Source organism: Embiotoca jacksoni, unplaced genomic scaffold, assembly GCF_022577435.1.
Source record: "Embiotoca jacksoni isolate LCO1_2020_lvr unplaced genomic scaffold, fEmbJac1.0.p SCAF_14, whole genome shotgun sequence".
NCBI classification, from domain to species: domain Eukaryota; kingdom Metazoa; phylum Chordata; class Actinopteri; family Embiotocidae; genus Embiotoca; species Embiotoca jacksoni.
The window spans coordinates 13,864,494-13,882,429 of NW_027185274.1; the positions used below are offsets into that span (position 1 = coordinate 13,864,494).

The window sequence follows — 17,936 nt, forward strand, 5'->3', positions numbered from 1 at the left end:
ATGTGTTGCAAAATGTGTACATACACAGTTTATATCTAACATATCCGCAGTTTGTGTATATGTTCTGACATGTAAGCATCCCATAACACTCAACACTGTCAGTACCAACACCTACACACAAAGGAAGGCATCTTCTATTGTCACTGCAGAATGTGGAACAACATATGTGTGTGTGTGTGAGAGCTTAATCAGTCAAATTTGCATTGTATTAAGGGAGGATAGATGGAGATGTACTGAATGGAAAGAGAAAAGTGGAAAAGAAATGAAATGGTAAGTCAGGAGGAGAATAAATACGGAATATGTAGGTGTACTCCACTGTCTTCTCATTGCTGTGGCATCCTGTAGTGAGGATCCTCGGCACACACACACACACACACACACACACACACACACACACACACACACACACACACACACACACACACACACACACACACACACACACACACACACACACACACACACACAGTTTGTTGAGTGCACTCTGCAAATGTGGATTGTGAGACTGTGGGAGTAAGGATGTGTAGCTTGTGAGACGGCTTGTGAGTGTATGTGTGAACGTGTGAGCACATGCATTTGTAAGAAGTCCATTTGTGCAGCTACTGGCCTGTATTGAACCGAGTCTGTGGTCCATTTAGCCTTAAAATCTGAAAGGCAAACATTGACAATAAAAGCTGTGGCGATCTTCAGCATGTGTTTTTGTTAAAAAGCGCAGAGTGAAAAATAAAGTGACATGGTGCGCAGATGAGCTGCAGTGAGCTCCTCAGTGGCCTATAGACCAGGCTTGTGAATCAATTACAGATCCATTCAGCATTTCCTCTCCTCTGATCTCCATCGCCATCATTTAAATGGCTGATTCCATTTTTACCTCTAATGAAGGGTACTCTGTCGCGCACACACACACACACACACACGCACGCATGCACGCGAAACCCACTTGCACATGTCGCTCTGTGCCACCGCAGCGCCCCCTACCCAGCTGTTGTCACGTGAGTGCACAGGCCCTAGCAACAGCGAGCGAGAGAGCGAACAAAAAAGAGAGATCCTGGCGAGAGCAAGGGAGAGGGGAATGGGTAAAGAGAGGCAGAAAGAAAGAGATGGGAGGGGGGTGAATGGGGGGGGGGGGAAGCCGTGGAGCATTAATAAGTGATGAGTCCAACAGTGTGAATTGCTGTTAGTTAGCATTGCTGCAGCGCCGCTTTCATTTGCATGGCAGCACCAAGAACAAAACCCCTTATTTACGCCATTTCCACTTTTGCTCTGCTTCTCTCACTTTTTTTTTTTTCTCGCTTTCACTCACTGTTTTATCTATTTCTGTCTTTTCCTCATCTCTGTGGCCTAGTCAACATCTCAAAATATGTATATCTTTTCTTAGTCACTTTCTTTATCTTTCTTTCCCGTCTGATCTCTTCCTCTTCTCCTCCCAGCCTCCCTTGTGGCTACAGCATTCCTACCCTTACATTACCAATTTTTTTTCCTCATTGCTTCCTTCTTTATGAGCTTTCATTTTGTTACTCCTTGCCCCTCTATTTGACAATAATTTGTTGAAAATGGCAGCCATACAGTACTGACATATTTAGCTGCACCTTCCCTACATCCCCTTCATCGCTTGCCTCCATCTTTACCTCCTCCATCTTTTCTCCCCGTCCCTCTCCATCTCAAAGAAGAGGGGTGTCCTCTCTCTGGAGGAATTTTTGGGGAAGACAAGCGATGCTCCAGGGCTCCCTAATCCTTTTTTCCATTGTGTCTCGCGCTCCCTTCCTGTCTCTCTGTCTCGTTATTTGCATGTATGTGTCTGTCTGTCGAATTTTTGGCATACGTGCTCTCAAATAGAGATCCAGCAGCAGCTTCTGCACTTGGCATGCCTTCCTGCCTCAGGCTGATCAGCTGAACTGATTCCATTACTTACAGACCCCCCTGAAAGAGAGAGGGAAGAGGAGCACAGACTAAGAGGAAAAAAAAGGCAGAGACAGAAAGAGGGAGAGGGCAGAGGGGAGACTGGAGGAAGAGAGATTGGGAATGGAGAATAGATGTCACGCAGATAGAAAACAGAAAGGAGGAAGGGTCGGGAAATAAGTAGGAAGTGAGGGAATTTTGCGCCTCCCATGGGTGTGGGATAGACCTCAACATTTTCATCCTGCCTCCCACAGCAAAAAAAAAAAGAAAAAAACACAGACACAGAAACAGAAACACATGAAAACACACACTCAACAACAACAACGGCAAACTCCTGGAGGCGTAGGCAGACTAGACGAGAATTGATCTCCTCTCCCGCAAGGAGAGAGGGAAGGAGAGAGAGAGAGAGAGAGAAAGAGAGAGATGTAGAAGAATTGTTTTTACCCATGTATGGCTCTCAGGCCTGTAGGCCCCTCATCCCTCTCACTCTCACTCCCTCCTCTGTCACTCCCAACGGCATGTTTCTCTTTATCTCCCTATCTCTCCCTCCATCAATCTCCATCTGCCGTCCTCCTCCCTGTAGGGCCAGACCCTTCCTACTCTGCTGCTTCCCTCCATAGTCGCCTGCACCCTCTCTACTGTTTTAGGTGTGTCACATCTCAACAGACAGCAGGAGAGCAGGCACTGACTAGAAATTAAACACCAACAGTGAGAAAAGGGAAAGAGGACGTGGAGAGTGGTAGAAAACCGAAGAGCAGTCAGAGGAAAAGAGAATATAATGATTTTATTAATCAATGCTTACCTTTATATGCCCCTCTGGATAAACAATATAGTTGTATAATTATTGACTGATTAGTCAATCATCAGGACAACAGATTTGTCACCATGTGAACCATAGACTGTTTTTCTTGGTTGTTTCTGCCTTGATTTAGAATCTGATGGCATTACTCACGTCATTTTTAAAATAATCTATAGGCTTTTCAGGTATCCCATTATTGCGTGTGTAAATGATTCCTTCAAGTTTGGGTTCTGAACTTTAATACTTTTATGGCGTTGACCAAATTACTTTGGTGATATCAGGTATTTAAAAATGGCTTGTCATTCGGTACCACATTTGGACAATTCTGACACTGACAAAGAAAGTAAATGTCATCAGTCTAAGGGAGCCACAGTGTTTACCATACACACTTGTGCGGCCCGCCCACATAGATATAATCACTCGGCTTCAATTTAGGTAAGTAAATCTGACATTAGAACACCTTATTTCATTCTGTTTAACAAACGTTTAGCTACATACCTGCCTGAGTTGCGTTTGCTGCACTAACCAGATGCGTCTCTGTGTGCAGCTACCTAGCGTCTATTGAGAGCACGTGAGGCGTTGAGGGGACATCTGTAAATTGTAGCTGCACAAAATAATCTGATTTACATTCTTCCTGTCTAAACTGCATACAAATTATACATTTGTACTGTATTTAATTTTGCTTTTGTTCAAATGGATTTCAAACTTTGGAATTAAATACATTATTTTTGGGGAACTGGTATTGAGGTCAAGGTACCAGAAATGCAATTTTTGGAATGATAACTAGCCTCAGATACTGTGTTCTTGGACAATTTATGAGTTTTTGCAATTTAATATCACTTTTGTTTGTGTAGTTTTCTTTTTTTTTTTGTGGTTTATTTTCTAGAAGTTTCTAACACTGCAAATATATAAATTGCCTGGGAACTGTGCTGATAGGCATTCTGTTTCTTAGTGCTACCAAAACCTGTAAAGTTTTTTTTTTCTTGTTTGGGCTTAATATGTTTTGGTTTGCGGTATACTCTTCCAATCATGCTTTCTGCGGCGCCTCACAATGTATATAAATATGTCGCCGTAAGCTCTGTGAAGCAGTAATGGGCATGGCACATTATCTTCCAGTATTTTATAAAGTAAACTAACTGATTAGTCAAAAACATCAACAGGTGATTTGATGACGTAAACACCTGCTAGATAAAGTAGTTCAGCGGTCTGAACAAGGGAGAGACGCACAATAAGAAAAGAGAATAGAAAAACAAGGAGGAATGATGGAGTAAGTTTCCTTCACAGGCAGTGTTGACTAGCTCCTTTTCATTTATTTCTCTGGCACCACTTTCTTTCTCTGCATTCTTAACCATCTCTGAATTTCCTGCTGCACTCGCCACCCTCCTCCCCCCTTTCTCCCCCTTCTGGTCTGTCTTTCTCTCTCCAGGCATGTTGTGACAGGGTGTTGCAGTGTGTTATACAGGGTTCTACTCGCCAAGTGCATATTATCCTGTAAGGCTTAATACCCAGGTTGGAACAAAAGGGCAGGCTCGGAAATTACAGCCTACGTCTTTTAGCACTCAGCACAACAATCTGACTCACATGAAAACACGTGTGCATGAACTTTCACATATGCATGCTGATCACGGGCTGACACTCACATGTGTGTCTGTATATTCAGAAGTCTGATAGCCCACACACACACACACACACACACACACACACCGATATTGTAATGCCTGTTAGACTTAGTTAAAATGTATGCAAAACATGTGGTTAGAATTAATTGATTAGTTGATAAACGAAAACAAATATACAACTATTTTGATTATAAATGTTTCATTGTCTGTTTAAGTGAAGTCCCGCGTTATGTATTAGAAATGGATTATTTTTGTTTTTGGACTCTTATGACTTGGACTCCTACTACAACGAAAGTAAAGGTATCTCATCTGGCTATCGGAAATTATCCATCATCAATTTTCTTCCCTTTTATAGACTATAGAAATATTTAGAAAATATGTTAAATAATGCCATTATGTGACATGCATTGGCGTTAGAGAGATACGCACAATGTGCCCTTTGGCTTCTAAGACATACACACAAGAAACCGTATGTCTTATGCATTGCGATAAAGCTGTTCAAAGAAGGTCATGCAAACCCTGGACTTTCACCCAGGGGACTGTTGTTTGAGTCAATGAAAAAAAAAAGTCAATGTGGATTTCTTTTAAGTAACACAGAACCACATTATTTTCCTGTCCATAACCAAAGGGACTCTGATGCGTGTTGACAAGTTGACAGCCAGCCTCACTAAGTTTTTAAATTGTGGGCTCAATCAGGACAACAAGAATGCGTTTTGTTATATAGATTAGCAATAATTATCACATATTAATCCTAGATGTAAATGAGATAAAGAAGTAAAGCCTCCAATCTAATTTATATTTCAGTCTTGTTAGTGTGTGTGGCAGAGAGCCAGGTCAGTCCTCTCTGTTTTAATAAATCTCTTTTCGATGGAGCTGTGCAGCCATAAAATGCATTGATTGTTGTTGCTCACATTGTGGCAGGAAACACACACTTACTACACACTGAACATCCACACATGTTCATTACACACATTTTGCCACACATTTTCTCAATCAAAGGGAATAGGAACTGAGAAACTCTGATTATTATGATTATTAACTGCCATTTCTGACTAAAAAAAACTTTAATTTAGGTACAAAATGAAAAGCAACCCGAACTGTGGCTTCAGTAGTGAAGATTTCTCTCAACAATAGTTGCTTTTCATCAACAATTCAACACATCTAACAGCTGGCACAGTAAATGCTTCAGAATAAATTTGCTGCAGTGTGCTTAGGTGCTGACCGATTGCTTGGAGCTGTGTGTGTGTCGCACATATTTCCAGTATTCAAGTATTCAATGTACCTGCGTTTTACTCAAGTTCTCTCTTGTCAACACTGCAAAGAGACATTGAAACATCGTGTACAGCAAACAACAGCCAGCATGTTCACACAAACACACACACACACACACACACACACACACACACACACACACACACACACACACACACACACACACACAAACCCACCGCCACAACACACATACACACGGCAATAGCATTCACATAACCAAACAATCTGCAATCTACTACAAACTCTAAAGTGCACACTGTCTAAAATAACCCTTTGGGGGAAGAGAATACAAAAAGACTCAGAGAAGCGGAAAGAATCAAACACTGAAATACACTCTCCTAATCTCTTTTCCTTCCATCTCTTTTTCTTCTCTCTCATGCACACATGTGCACATACTCTCTCTATTGACATGTAGATAAATCGGAGGCAGACCAAGCAGTCACTGATGTGAAATGAAAATGACGCTAATCTGCTGTTACCATAACACACAGAGACACATCAATTATTAACACCTACAATAACTCCCCTCTCTCCTCCCTTTCTCTTTCCTCTCATCTGTCTTTCTCTATTGTGTATATCTGGCTAGATGGATGGGACCGAGTCGGTTAAAAGCTCCCATGGTGAACACCTAAGTGCTGTGGTCGAGCCTTTTGAAGACATGTATTCACAGGCCCTGCTGTTTTTTTTTTTTTTTACTGAAATCTGTGATTTATTCTGGAAAATGTGCTCAAGTTTTGTCAAGTGGGCCTTATGATGGAGAGGCTGGTATCCACAATAGTTCCCCAGCACATAACTTAAGTGACCCATACCTCTCTAAAAAGAGTAGTTCGCCGATTTTCAACCCGATTTGTATAATACAAAATCACCAGTAGTACTCTATGATACATACTGTATGTAATTTCCCACAATGTAGCTGGCTGTGACACCTCCCTGCACGACCACCGGTAAAAGTCCGCCAAAAGACGTCTGGCGGACCTCATTTTCCACATTACCACATGTCCACATTTTGAGCAAAAATGAATATTGAAGCCTATTTTCTCAGTTTGCTCTGGTCACGTAGCACCAATTTCAACATTTTCTGCACCTATGAAGTCCATAGACACTCAGGTTTTGTACAAAGACCATCTTTACACCAACAAACTCTTCCTTTAAGAGCTTTTTTTTATTTTGTTCTTTGCCTGTTTTTTGTTTTTTTCAGTGATCACAAAAATAATGAATACAGTGAATACAGAAGATCTAAAGGATCGAGAGTACTTAAAAGTAGTTCCAACATTTAGACGAGTGAATCAAATGTTTAAAAGACGTGTAAAGATATTGTCCTTGGTACTTTGCACAGTGTGGATCATGTGTTGTGTGGTTAAATTAAAATGTTCGAGTAAAAGTAAGACTGTCTAAATTACGTAGACAGTGTCTACCAATCGAAAGCCCTTGCCTTCGGACATGTATGTGTCCACGTGATTTTTTTTTCTTCGCCATACAAAAGGAAAGAAACTAGCCAAATCACAATTCTTAAAATGTGATTTTGGTTTCAGTTTTCTCAGATAACTATAACCCTTAAGGCTTTTTGTAATTTCATGGCACAAAATTTCAATTCTGAAAAAGAACCCAGCCATCTGCCCAGACCCAAAACCTTGCAACCATTTGCACGTCTTTAATTATCCTTACTTATTCATTACTCAAGCATGTTGACTAATGTATTCCTTTCTCCTCTTCTACCTGCTCCCTCTCTGCTGTCCTCCACAGGTAACCGTTTCTTCCTGACCTCATTCGGCGCCTTGTATATCTCAGAGGTGCAGAAGGAAGATGCTCTGTCCACCTACCGCTGCATCACAAAGCACAAGTACAGTGGAGAGACTCGCCAGAGCAATGGAGCCAGGCTCTCTGTTATGGGTAAGCCACGAGCGACAAGTGACAGTTTACAGTCATTTTCTTGATTAGACTTTGAAGATGCATTTTTTTTTTTTTGGTATTAGTATTTTTAGTGTTTAAAAATCAGCTGAATAACTGGAGATTTTAAATCAATAAAATATGTATGTGATGTGCTTCACCCACAACAGACCCTACGGAGTCCACCCCATCAGTGCTGGACAGTTTCCAGTCCGGTGAGGTGCAGGTGGGGCACAGCGTGGAGCTGCCCTGCATCGCCTCCGGATATCCAAACCCCACCATCCGATGGCTAAAGGATGGTCGGCCATTACCGGCGGACTCCCGCTGGACACGGCGCACCACCGGCCTCACAATTTCTGATTTGAGGCTGGAGGACAGCGGCAATTACATCTGCGAAGTCACCAACAGCTTTGGCTCCAAAGAGGTGACGGGTCACCTCAACGTTATAGGTGGGTAAATACTAGGTAGCACTTTAGTAGCGCTTAAAATGGCACTTACTTATAGCACTTTGTAGTCTGGCTTTCTTGAAGAAAATTGTATTTTCTTGTTTCTTGTTGTTCTGGGTTTGTACCCTCATGGTTGAAATGCACTTATTGTAAGTCGCTTTGGATAAAAGTGTCAGCTAAATGAAATGTAATGTAAATATAAATAGGCCTGATGAATTTATCTGCCTCCTCCTGACCACAACTGATTTACACTGACAACTAGTGAGATGGACAGAAGTAATGAATGTGATATCAGGACACAAACAGCAGACCCTGAGACATCATTTAAGCTCCGTTGGCTGAGCTGTGGCCACCCTCGTCTGGGACAAGCATGAGCTTGATCTCCAAGGATGGCTTGTTCCCCCACTGTGCTCTTAAACCTCGGTGAAGCGTCGCTGCAGTGACAGAGAGGAACAGTGGTCATGCAGGCCTGTCGCTTTGTTTACCAAGGATGTGAGAGAGGGAGGGAAGGAGTATCTTATAATGTTACCATATAATGTGTGTTAATGAAGGGGATGTGAGGAGGAGACACACAGAGAAGATGGCACACTTGTGAGGAGGATGAAGGTGGACGTGGAGGAGGTGGAATTTGAGGGTGGTTGGGTAAAAGGGTGAAGTTAGTGGACGCTAGGCAGACTGGCCACAGGGCACATCACTGCACAACGCACAAACCGCCAGTGACAGGGCATGCAAGGTGGGACACACACACACATTTAAACACACACATACAGTACATGCACTCATTGACAATGAAGAAAGTCTCACACATCCACACGCACTGTCACACAGACACACACACTCGCACACATTCAGCAGCCTCCAGCGCTTAACACCAGCTGCTTTATTGCTCACTGACATTTTCTCCCCTTTCTGTCTTCCTGTCTCAGTTTTCCTTGCTGCTCAGGACTCACACACACGCGCGCGCACACACGCGCACGCGCACGCGCACACACACACACACACACACACACACACACACACACACACACACAGTGACTGAAAAATTGACACACAGGCAAGAAACACACAATCTTACCACACCAAGCTATGATTTGTGTTTTCTGGCCTGAGCAGCGTAGCTCAACAAAAAATTCTTTCATTCAGCAATGCAGATAATACCCATGTAGTGCCTGAGGGACGCTGACATACACCGAGTTTTGTACCTTCAATATTTAGGTAGTAACTTGCTTCTGTCTACATTAGTCTTTTTTTTCTTTTTAACTCTGCTCTTCCTTGTCCTTCTGTCTCCAGAGCCGCTGCGGGTCACCTTGTCTCCCAAGAACCTGAAGACGGGGATCAGCAGTACTGTCATCCTGTCCTGTGCCGTCCAAGGTTCCCCCCACTTTACTGTGTCCTGGTACCGTAACACAGAACCTGTCCTGCCCGATCAGCACTTTTCCATCCAGGGGGCTCACAATGAGACACTCTTCATTTCTGCTGCACAAAAGAGACACTCTGGAGCTTATCAGTGCTTTGCCACGCGCAAGGGCCAGACTGCCCAGGACTTCTCCATCATACTGCTGGAAGGTGATGGTAGAAAGAGATTACTATTGTATTGTTGTACTATTATCAATGTTTTTGTGGCTGGAACTTCCCATGTCTATTACACTGATGTCATTGCATAAGTAGGAATCACTGGGTGTTTCTTTTTTTTATGCTAAATGAGACCGTAATTAGACATGGTTTACAGTATATATTTACACCCTTAAAGAATGGTGGAGAGCTGGTTATGTAAAGCTTCTGCTTCAAATGTGCAGTTGTGTTTCTGGTACTCAGACCTCTTCACACACTGTTAACAAATGGAAAGCATATGCGTTAAGAAGAGCAAAAGTGTTGAATTAACAATCTGAATAGGGTTATAGTTACTCTAACACCCAGAACAATTTGTAATATTATCATTCAGCTTCAGTCTTTAATTCTTCATATCAAATGTTTCTTTTCATTCTGCACTTTATGGTAAGTTGTTCATATGCAGAATATAGTTATTGAGTTGTGTGTCAAATATGTCTCAGCCTCCTATTTAAACCATCTTCAATGACATCATATTGCTGATTCAAATTAGAGCCTGACCGATACTTAATTTTAGGGGCTGATGCTGATACAGATAGTAGGGAGTAACATATTTCCAATGTTGATAAATCAGCCGATATTCTTCATGTACTGTTTGGACAGTATACATTAACAGGCATTTTTTTGCAAAAAGTCCTCAAATGTGGTTATTACTCACTTTTGACACTTGTGACAACAATATATCATGAAGGCAGAATATTTTACAGTTTATTGTCCTCAATGACATCAGCGCACTGAAACAGTACACTTCAGTGTGGGAGTGTAATGAGTATAAAGAATTACAAAAATACAAGTCGAACGATTTCTAATTTACCCAAAGCATCTTTTTCTGCATTATGTTTGTGAAAAAAAAAGTTTTCATATAGGCTTAAATTTAAAAAAAAAAACTACGACGATACCGATATATCTGTGATATTTATATTTATATATAAGCTGGGCTCTAGTTTGAATCCAGTGTGACACACTGTTACTGTTTCTAAATTCACACCTCACATCTCTGTCTTGTGATTGTGTCTCAGATGGTACACCCCGTATCGTCGCTTCCTTCAGCGAGAGGGTGGTTGTCCCAGGTGAACCATTTTCCCTGATGTGTGCCGCCAAAGGAGCACCCCCGCCCACCATCACCTGGACCCTGGACGACGAGCCCGTGGCCCGGGACCTGTCGCGTGTCAGAGCCAGCCAGTACACGCTCTCGGACGGCAGCACCGTGAGCCACGTCAACGTCAGCAGCCCGCAGATTCGCGATGGAGGAGTGTATCGGTGCGCCGCACGAAACTCAGCTGGTAGTGCTGAGTACCAAGCGCGCATAAACGTAAGAGGTGCCTGTCTACTTTTCAATATCAGTCATACAGAGGCTTCTCATAGCCTGACCCCTACCCAACCCTGACCAATATCCTCCTCTGTACCCCTCTATATCTCTACCTCTATCTCTGAGTGTGAGTGTATGTATGTTCTTATATTTTTACCTTGTTTCCCATCTTCATTTTTTTGTTCTGTCTGTCCATCTTTAAAACTACATGCTAATTAGTTGCAGCAGTCGGTGTTTTCTTTCTTCAGACACACATATATTTGTTTTGTCTTTCTGTCTGTGCAGTCAATCTTACTGTCCCGTGTGACTTACTCTGGCCACACACACATGCCAGTTTGAACGCACACATACATAAGAAGGCAAAAATATAATACACATACTCATCCGCCTACTCAGCCTACTCGTACGCGCACGCACACACACACACACACACACACACACACACACACACACACACACACACACACACACACACACACACACACACACACACACACACACACACACACACACACACACACGCTTGCAGGCAGACAAAATATTCAAATAGAGTTTAAGACATTGAGAAACAGAACGGCTAAAAGAGAGGAAGTGAGATTAAGGTCATGTTAGACAAATGGACAAAGCAACATTAGAAGAGAAAGAAACAGATGGCCAGAGATGGAAAGGAGATGGGATAGATGAAATGAGAGTGTCTGTTGAGGGAGTGATGGTAAACTGCGGTGACAGGACTGGTGATGTCACTGTCGTCTGAGATGACAAGGATGAGGAGTGACACCGATGGACAGGGGTGTATCACTGTCCCCATGTCTCTCTCGCTGTCTCCCTCTCTCTCTCTCTCTCTCTCTCTCTCTCTCTCTCTCTCTCTCTCTCTCTCTCTCTCTCTCTCTCTCTCTCTCTCTCTCTCTCTTTTCTCTGTCCTTTGAAGAGTTGTGACATGCGAGTCTGCTCTAAGCAGACATGCCAGAATGATCACTGGAGTGAGAATGAGCCCCATTGCCAGAGAGTTTCAGCCCTACATGCAACACAAACAGACACAAATACAGCCAATACACACACACATACATGGACACACACATTCATAACCACACATGAAAAAAACAGTAACCCGCTAGTATGCTTATCCACTCACTGAAATGTGATACACTCAACTTATCTCATTCAGTGAGGGGCCGACAGCAAGTATACTGAGCCACAAAGACGTCGCTGAACACACACGTGTATACGGTGTCTGTGTTTGTGTGTGTGTGTGTGTGTGTGTGTGTGTGTGTGTGTGTGTGTGTGTGTGTGTGTGTGTGTGTGTGTGTGTGTGTGTGTGTGTGCGCGTGCTACTGAATAATACATCTTTGACTCGTCAGAGCTGTGACTTCAAAGCTCAGCACACACTGAGGAAGGAAGGAGGGAGAGAGACACAGAGAGAAGTGGGGGTAGGATGGCTGGAAGGAGAGACAAAAACAGAGATATGCGATGAACAATCGTGAGAAGGTCAGAGAAGAAGTGGCAGGTGATTGAGTGATAGCTCCCAGTGTCTTCCAAGTGTAATGCTTGACACATTTTGTGTCCGTCTGACTGTCTGCCTGCTCAGAGCCTTCAGTCTCTGTCTTTAGGCAGTGATACATGGCCAACATATGGTTACAGTCAAGCTTTTTGGGGGGATTTTTTTTTTTAGGACATCATTCAGTCCCTTTGTTCCAGGTAATCTACCAATTACCTTTTGTTGTCACTATTGCTCAGTCTCACTATTGCCCATGTAGCATACCTTCATAGTGCTCGCTGCATAAATGTCGGTAGGCTTCATGTGCGTAAGTTATAATGGAAATGAATTACTATAAATCAAAGTAACTACCAAAATAAAGCAACTGGTATTCTAGTAACAATGACAACACATTTTGTTGTCCTGTAAGTATCTGTAGTTAAATTATCCATAGGATAAGAATAGGATAGAATTTTCAACGTAAAGTCGAAAGAGTGTAATATGCGCCTACAAAGACTCTGTTTGTTACACACACAGGGATATGCACAAACATGCATAAGATTTCAACTGATTACAATGTGAAAGATTATTATTGTCCATACAATTTTATTTTATGGACAATAATTGCATTATAACAGCAACAGTGCAAACGTACCTGGCTTTAAAAAGTAATGGGAGATGACACTTGGTTTGATTTATTTCATGTTAAAACACACCTCTAATTAATCAAGAGACTAAGTGCAACCCCTTTAATCCTACATCTTACTTTGTGCTCCATTTATCTGTTGTTAAACTAGTTAAAGTTGACATGGGTACCACATAAATGCTTTTCCGCCATGCGCTTTAGACCGTGTTCTTATATTGCTGAACAAGAGCCCAAGGACACAAACAATCCATGATAAGTTTGGTTAAAGCTGACGAGTTCTGCTTTGCAACAGATCTGTTATAAAGTCAGGTGCAGTTGCTCAGCATGAATGAAAACATTATGTTATCACTCTGTTATTATTTGAGCTTACATTCAAATGCGCTTCCTTCCAGTGAAGCACAGAATAAAGTCAGTTTAGTTTTTCTCATCTGTTTCATCCACTCACTTTCCCTCTCTCTGTTACTCTCTCTTTTTTAGACAAGTCACATTAGTTACATTAAATGCTGGTTTGTTTAAATGTCAGTAATATTAAATACATTTCTCATCACTGGTCCAATCTGACCTGTAAACAATAACCCTGTCACTGCTGCACTGAAGTCTGGAATTCCTCTGTAACCCTCCACTTAGTTTGTGTCTACAACTGGTGAAAACAATGTGAACTATTAGAGAAACGGGGGCATGATCCGTAACATTTTCCTCCACTTTATGCCCTGGCTTAATCTAATTTCACGTCTTATAAAGGTATCTTAATAAACAGCTGAGTAGCTTATCTGTATTCCTCTATACAAAAAAAAAAATCCAAAGGAATTATATGTGTCTGGGATGGGATGGTCATTATTGGTCAGAAAGTGTGCAGTTCAGTGAACTTGAGAATCAAAATTCCTTTTCCAACATTGAGGCAGGATCTTCTAATCTCTCTCTCTCTGCGTACACCCATACATACTTTCTCCTCTTCTGTCCACTCCCCCTCCCCAACTCCCTTCCCTAAAACCCTTCCCCTTTATTCCTAAATTTCCATGACCTGCTTCTGACACCATCAACTAATGATCTTCTTTTTCCCCTCTTTTTTTCCTCTGATCAACCCTTCTCTCTGTCTTTCTCTCCATGCCTCTCTCTCTCCGTCCCCCTATCAGGTCCTCCGAGGATTCGGCCTATGAAGAATATTACTGCAGTGGCAGGAAGAAACACTTTTATAAACTGCCGTGTGATTGGGTATCCTTATTACTCAATTAACTGGTACAAGGAGGGACTTCTGCTGCCTGACAATCATCGCCAGGTGGAGTTCACTTTCTACATTTCTACTCAAAGACTATAAGAACGTATCAGAATCCAGTTTCCGGACAGCACTGTATAACATGAATATGCAACAAATCCCTATGATGCATTTCTGTATAGTTCATCTTCAAAATGCTTTTGCGCAGCTTTTTGTACAAAAGTTATTCAAAATGTATATCAAAAACATAAATAACTCCAATTCATAATATTCTTGTTAGCCTGTGTCCTAAAAGAGAATATGGGAATATACTTTCGTATCACGAATAGTGCCATTTAGCAAAAAAAGTTACATTTGATTTATATTTTTGCTCCCATTTTTACCTAAAATAAACTAAAGCAAGCCTTTGACCAAAAACAGTGACTTCAAAAGTCCTTAAACCGCTTTTTATTGTATCATACAGCACATTGAATCACTGGTTAGGGCTTTTTTTTTCTACTTTTTTTTTAGTACAGCTGAAAAGATTTCTGTTGGATTAAACATGAACACTTCAAAACACAAAAAAATGAAGGCACACAGCAAATTAAGGGTCGTCTTTTTGCCGAAGTGTCATCCATGTTTTTACGCTGAGGATCATTTCACTGAAATTCACTGTATGAGTAGGAAGCTACGTGTATGAATAGGAAGCATGGATCATTTCTGCATATTCCGCTGATGTCTGTACAGGTGGTGTATGAGAACGGAACTCTGAAGCTCAGTGATGTTCAGAAGGGGATGGACGAGGGGGCCTACGTCTGCAGCGTGCTGATCCAACCACAGCTTTTCATCACGCAGACTGTTTATGTCACTGTCAAAGGTCAGTTGCAGAGTTGATATTTTTGAAAATGATGATTGTTGGATTTTTTTTTTTTACACATGGCTAGGTTTTATTTATCCAAACATGAAAGGTCACGCAAATGTCTCTAAACACAAGAGTGCACATAATCTTCAGGGTTTAGTGGTATCAATGCTATACATCTACGTGTGTTTGGGATTTGCACAAAAGGTAAATGTATTAAAAGTAACACAATATAGAATCATAATTTGTATGATTGTAGCTTTGTTTTACTGCGGCATGAAAAGAAAAAAAAAATGAATGCAAGTGAGAGTGATTGTAAAACAGATCAGAACTGAGTAACATTGGTTTGGAGAAGGTTGGTGTGAGGGAGAAGAAAGAGGAAAGCTGTATGCACTGCCTCTAATAACCCCTGATTAGGGGCGGAGTGCCATAGTGCGACCTCTCAACCACTGTGCAATTACATAGAGCAGGAGTGCTATTGTATAAGATTGGTGTGTGTGTGCCTGCCATACTCGTGCATATATGTGTGAATCATGAAATGTGTGTAGTATATATTTTGTGTGTCCCCTTGTATGTTATTCTGCTCTTTTCTCACCGGCAGTAGAATGACATGTTTGTTTTTGGGAAGTTGTCGAGTGTGAATGTCGGTCGTGTGTGTTCTGGCTTGACATCAGCATGATGTGTGAAATTTGCGGTGGTCTTCGTAGTGTTCCTCTGTGCACAAATGCACGCGGGAGTACACAATCACGATTGCTCGTGCACACGTGTGAGTGTAGGCACACAGTTGCTGCATGTGGGTGTAGGTATGTGCTTGCATGAATGTGTGCTCGTCATGTCTCTGATTTAATTAGATGAATTTTAACGAGGCCCAGATTAAATCCCCCAGATGTCTCAGCTGTAACCCCCCCCCCCCCCCCCCCCCCCCCCCACACACACACACACACCAACTTCCCCCTCATCCCCCACTCCAAACCACCACCATCACCTCCGCCGGTATCCATAGCAACACTCCTCTTCCCCCTGTGGATGGGGTTCTAATTAGAGCAGCTATTATGGGCTGGCTTTAGCAGGGCAGGGTGGAGTGGGGTGGAGGGGAGGGCTTGGTAGGGGGCACACGCGGCTGCAGAGTACGTAGTGGGCTAGTAGGCCAGGCTGCATTGGTGCAGAAGCTTTGGGAGTCCGGGCAGACTCAGAAAATCCTGATTTTGATCCCCTGCGGTCAAACAGACAGATGAACCACCAGTTTACCAAACTGTCAGGTGAAATGGCCTCTTGAAAATAACTAAGTCTTTCTCCCCCTTCACTGTTTTTGTCTCACTTCACCTCTCTTCTCTTTACACCACTTACTCTCTCACCCCATGTCCTCTCGATGCCCCTGAATCTTCAAAACCATGCGTCTATACCCATATTCTCCCTGTCTTCACATCTGACTTTTTCTCTTTTCTTTATCCTTCACTTATTCATATCTGCCTCAAATCTCTGTCTTCACCTTTTCCTCACCCCGCTCATTTAAACAACCCTCTAACTGTTTTCATTCATCTTTTTTCTTTATTTTCATTCCCTCTTTGCCTTTCTCTGTCATCTCGCTGTCTACCCTTTATTTCACCCTGTTGGCTGTCCTTGCCTTTTTTTCTCTCTCACTCTCCTTTTCATCATTTATTTTCTCTACTTGATCTGCGTGTTCTATCTCTTTTACTTATTGTCTTTAATCTCGTTTCACAATTTTTCCCCTTTGTCTCTCCAACATTTCTATTCACTCTCCCCTCCTCTCTACACATCTTACTCTATATCACTCTCCTTCCTTCACCTCTCTTTTTCTCTCTTTCATTCTCTCTTTCTCCACCTCTCTCAGTCCCTCCACTGATCCAGCCATTTGACTTTCCCCCAACTTCCATCGGTAAATTGATGTACATCGCCTGCGTGGTGTCGTCTGGAGACATGCCCATACGCATCACGTGGCGGAAGGATGGCCAGGAGATCGTGCCCTCCTCGGGCATCACCATCGACACAAAGGAGTTTATGAGTTCCCTCCAGATATCCAAGGTGTCGCTCAAACACAACGGCAACTACACCTGCATTGCCAGCAACGATGCTGCCACTGTCAGCACAGAGAGGCAGCTCACAGTTACAGGTACAAAATAAAGAGTGCAAAAGGAGCGAGTGTATGAAAGTGATATTTAGAAAGGGACGAAGGAGAAAGGAAGGGGTAAACGTATTGCATAGATTTAATATTACACTTAAATAAAGCTGGGGGACCTGGAAGATCAAAATAAAAATGATAAAAATTGAAGTAGCAGAGGCTGGATCGTTCACTTCTCATGTTACAACTCAATAAAATCTTTCACGAGACTCTCTTTGCCTAGAAAATATCCACATTTTTTAAACACCACTCCCTCCTGTTTGTAACAACTGTATTGTTAACAAAGCAGTGCAGTACATTTACTCCTTTGCCACTATTATTGTTCATTAAATAATAAGTAACAGTGCTTTTAAAAAAAGGATAATTTTTAATTTCTGTGTATTGGGCTTGCCACGCCTTATTGAACTCCTTCTGGGGCCACTTCCCCTCTCAACTTAGAGAATAGTAAAAAAAAACCTAATATATATAAATTAGATATAATTAACAATACACCAGCTACAACATGAATGTTACATGTACGACAGAGATAACAACCTAATACTTTAATGTAGTTTTATTTTGTGTTTTTGTTCACCTGTGCTTTCATCTCCCTCCAGTGCCTCCTCGGTTTGTGGTGCAGCCCAACAACCAGGATGGGATCTATGGCAAGGCAGGAATCTTAAACTGTTCTGTTGATGGATACCCTCCTCCTAAGGTCATGTGGAAACATGCCAAGGGTACGCTAGGTACATGACCCACTTTTTAATGCTTTATGTATGTCTGTCAGCTTTTCTCTGCCTTCTCTCAAAT

General features: G+C 42.2%; 1 protein-coding gene across 5 annotated transcripts in view; it reads left to right on the forward strand.

The window, feature by feature from the left end:
- Positions 1 to 17,936, forward strand: part of dscaml1 (Down syndrome cell adhesion molecule like 1) — a 107,178-nt gene that overhangs the window by 57,660 nt on the left and 31,582 nt on the right. For 3 of the 5 annotated variants that reach the window (XM_069148107.1, XM_069148110.1, XM_069148111.1), the window contains 8 exons: positions 7,330 to 7,476; positions 7,644 to 7,922; positions 9,210 to 9,485; positions 10,547 to 10,846; positions 14,090 to 14,232; positions 14,896 to 15,025; positions 16,860 to 17,138; positions 17,744 to 17,863. In XM_069148107.1, the coding sequence (XP_069004208.1) occupies positions 7,330 to 7,476; positions 7,644 to 7,922; positions 9,210 to 9,485; positions 10,547 to 10,846; positions 14,090 to 14,232; positions 14,896 to 15,025; positions 16,860 to 17,138; positions 17,744 to 17,863 (1,674 nt within the window). Of the gene's footprint in view, positions 1 to 7,329; positions 7,477 to 7,643; positions 7,923 to 9,209; positions 9,486 to 10,546; positions 10,847 to 14,089; positions 14,233 to 14,895; positions 15,026 to 16,859; positions 17,139 to 17,743; positions 17,873 to 17,936 lie in introns of all 5 variants that reach the window. The other 2 variants (XM_069148108.1, XM_069148109.1) reach the window with 1 other exon arrangement.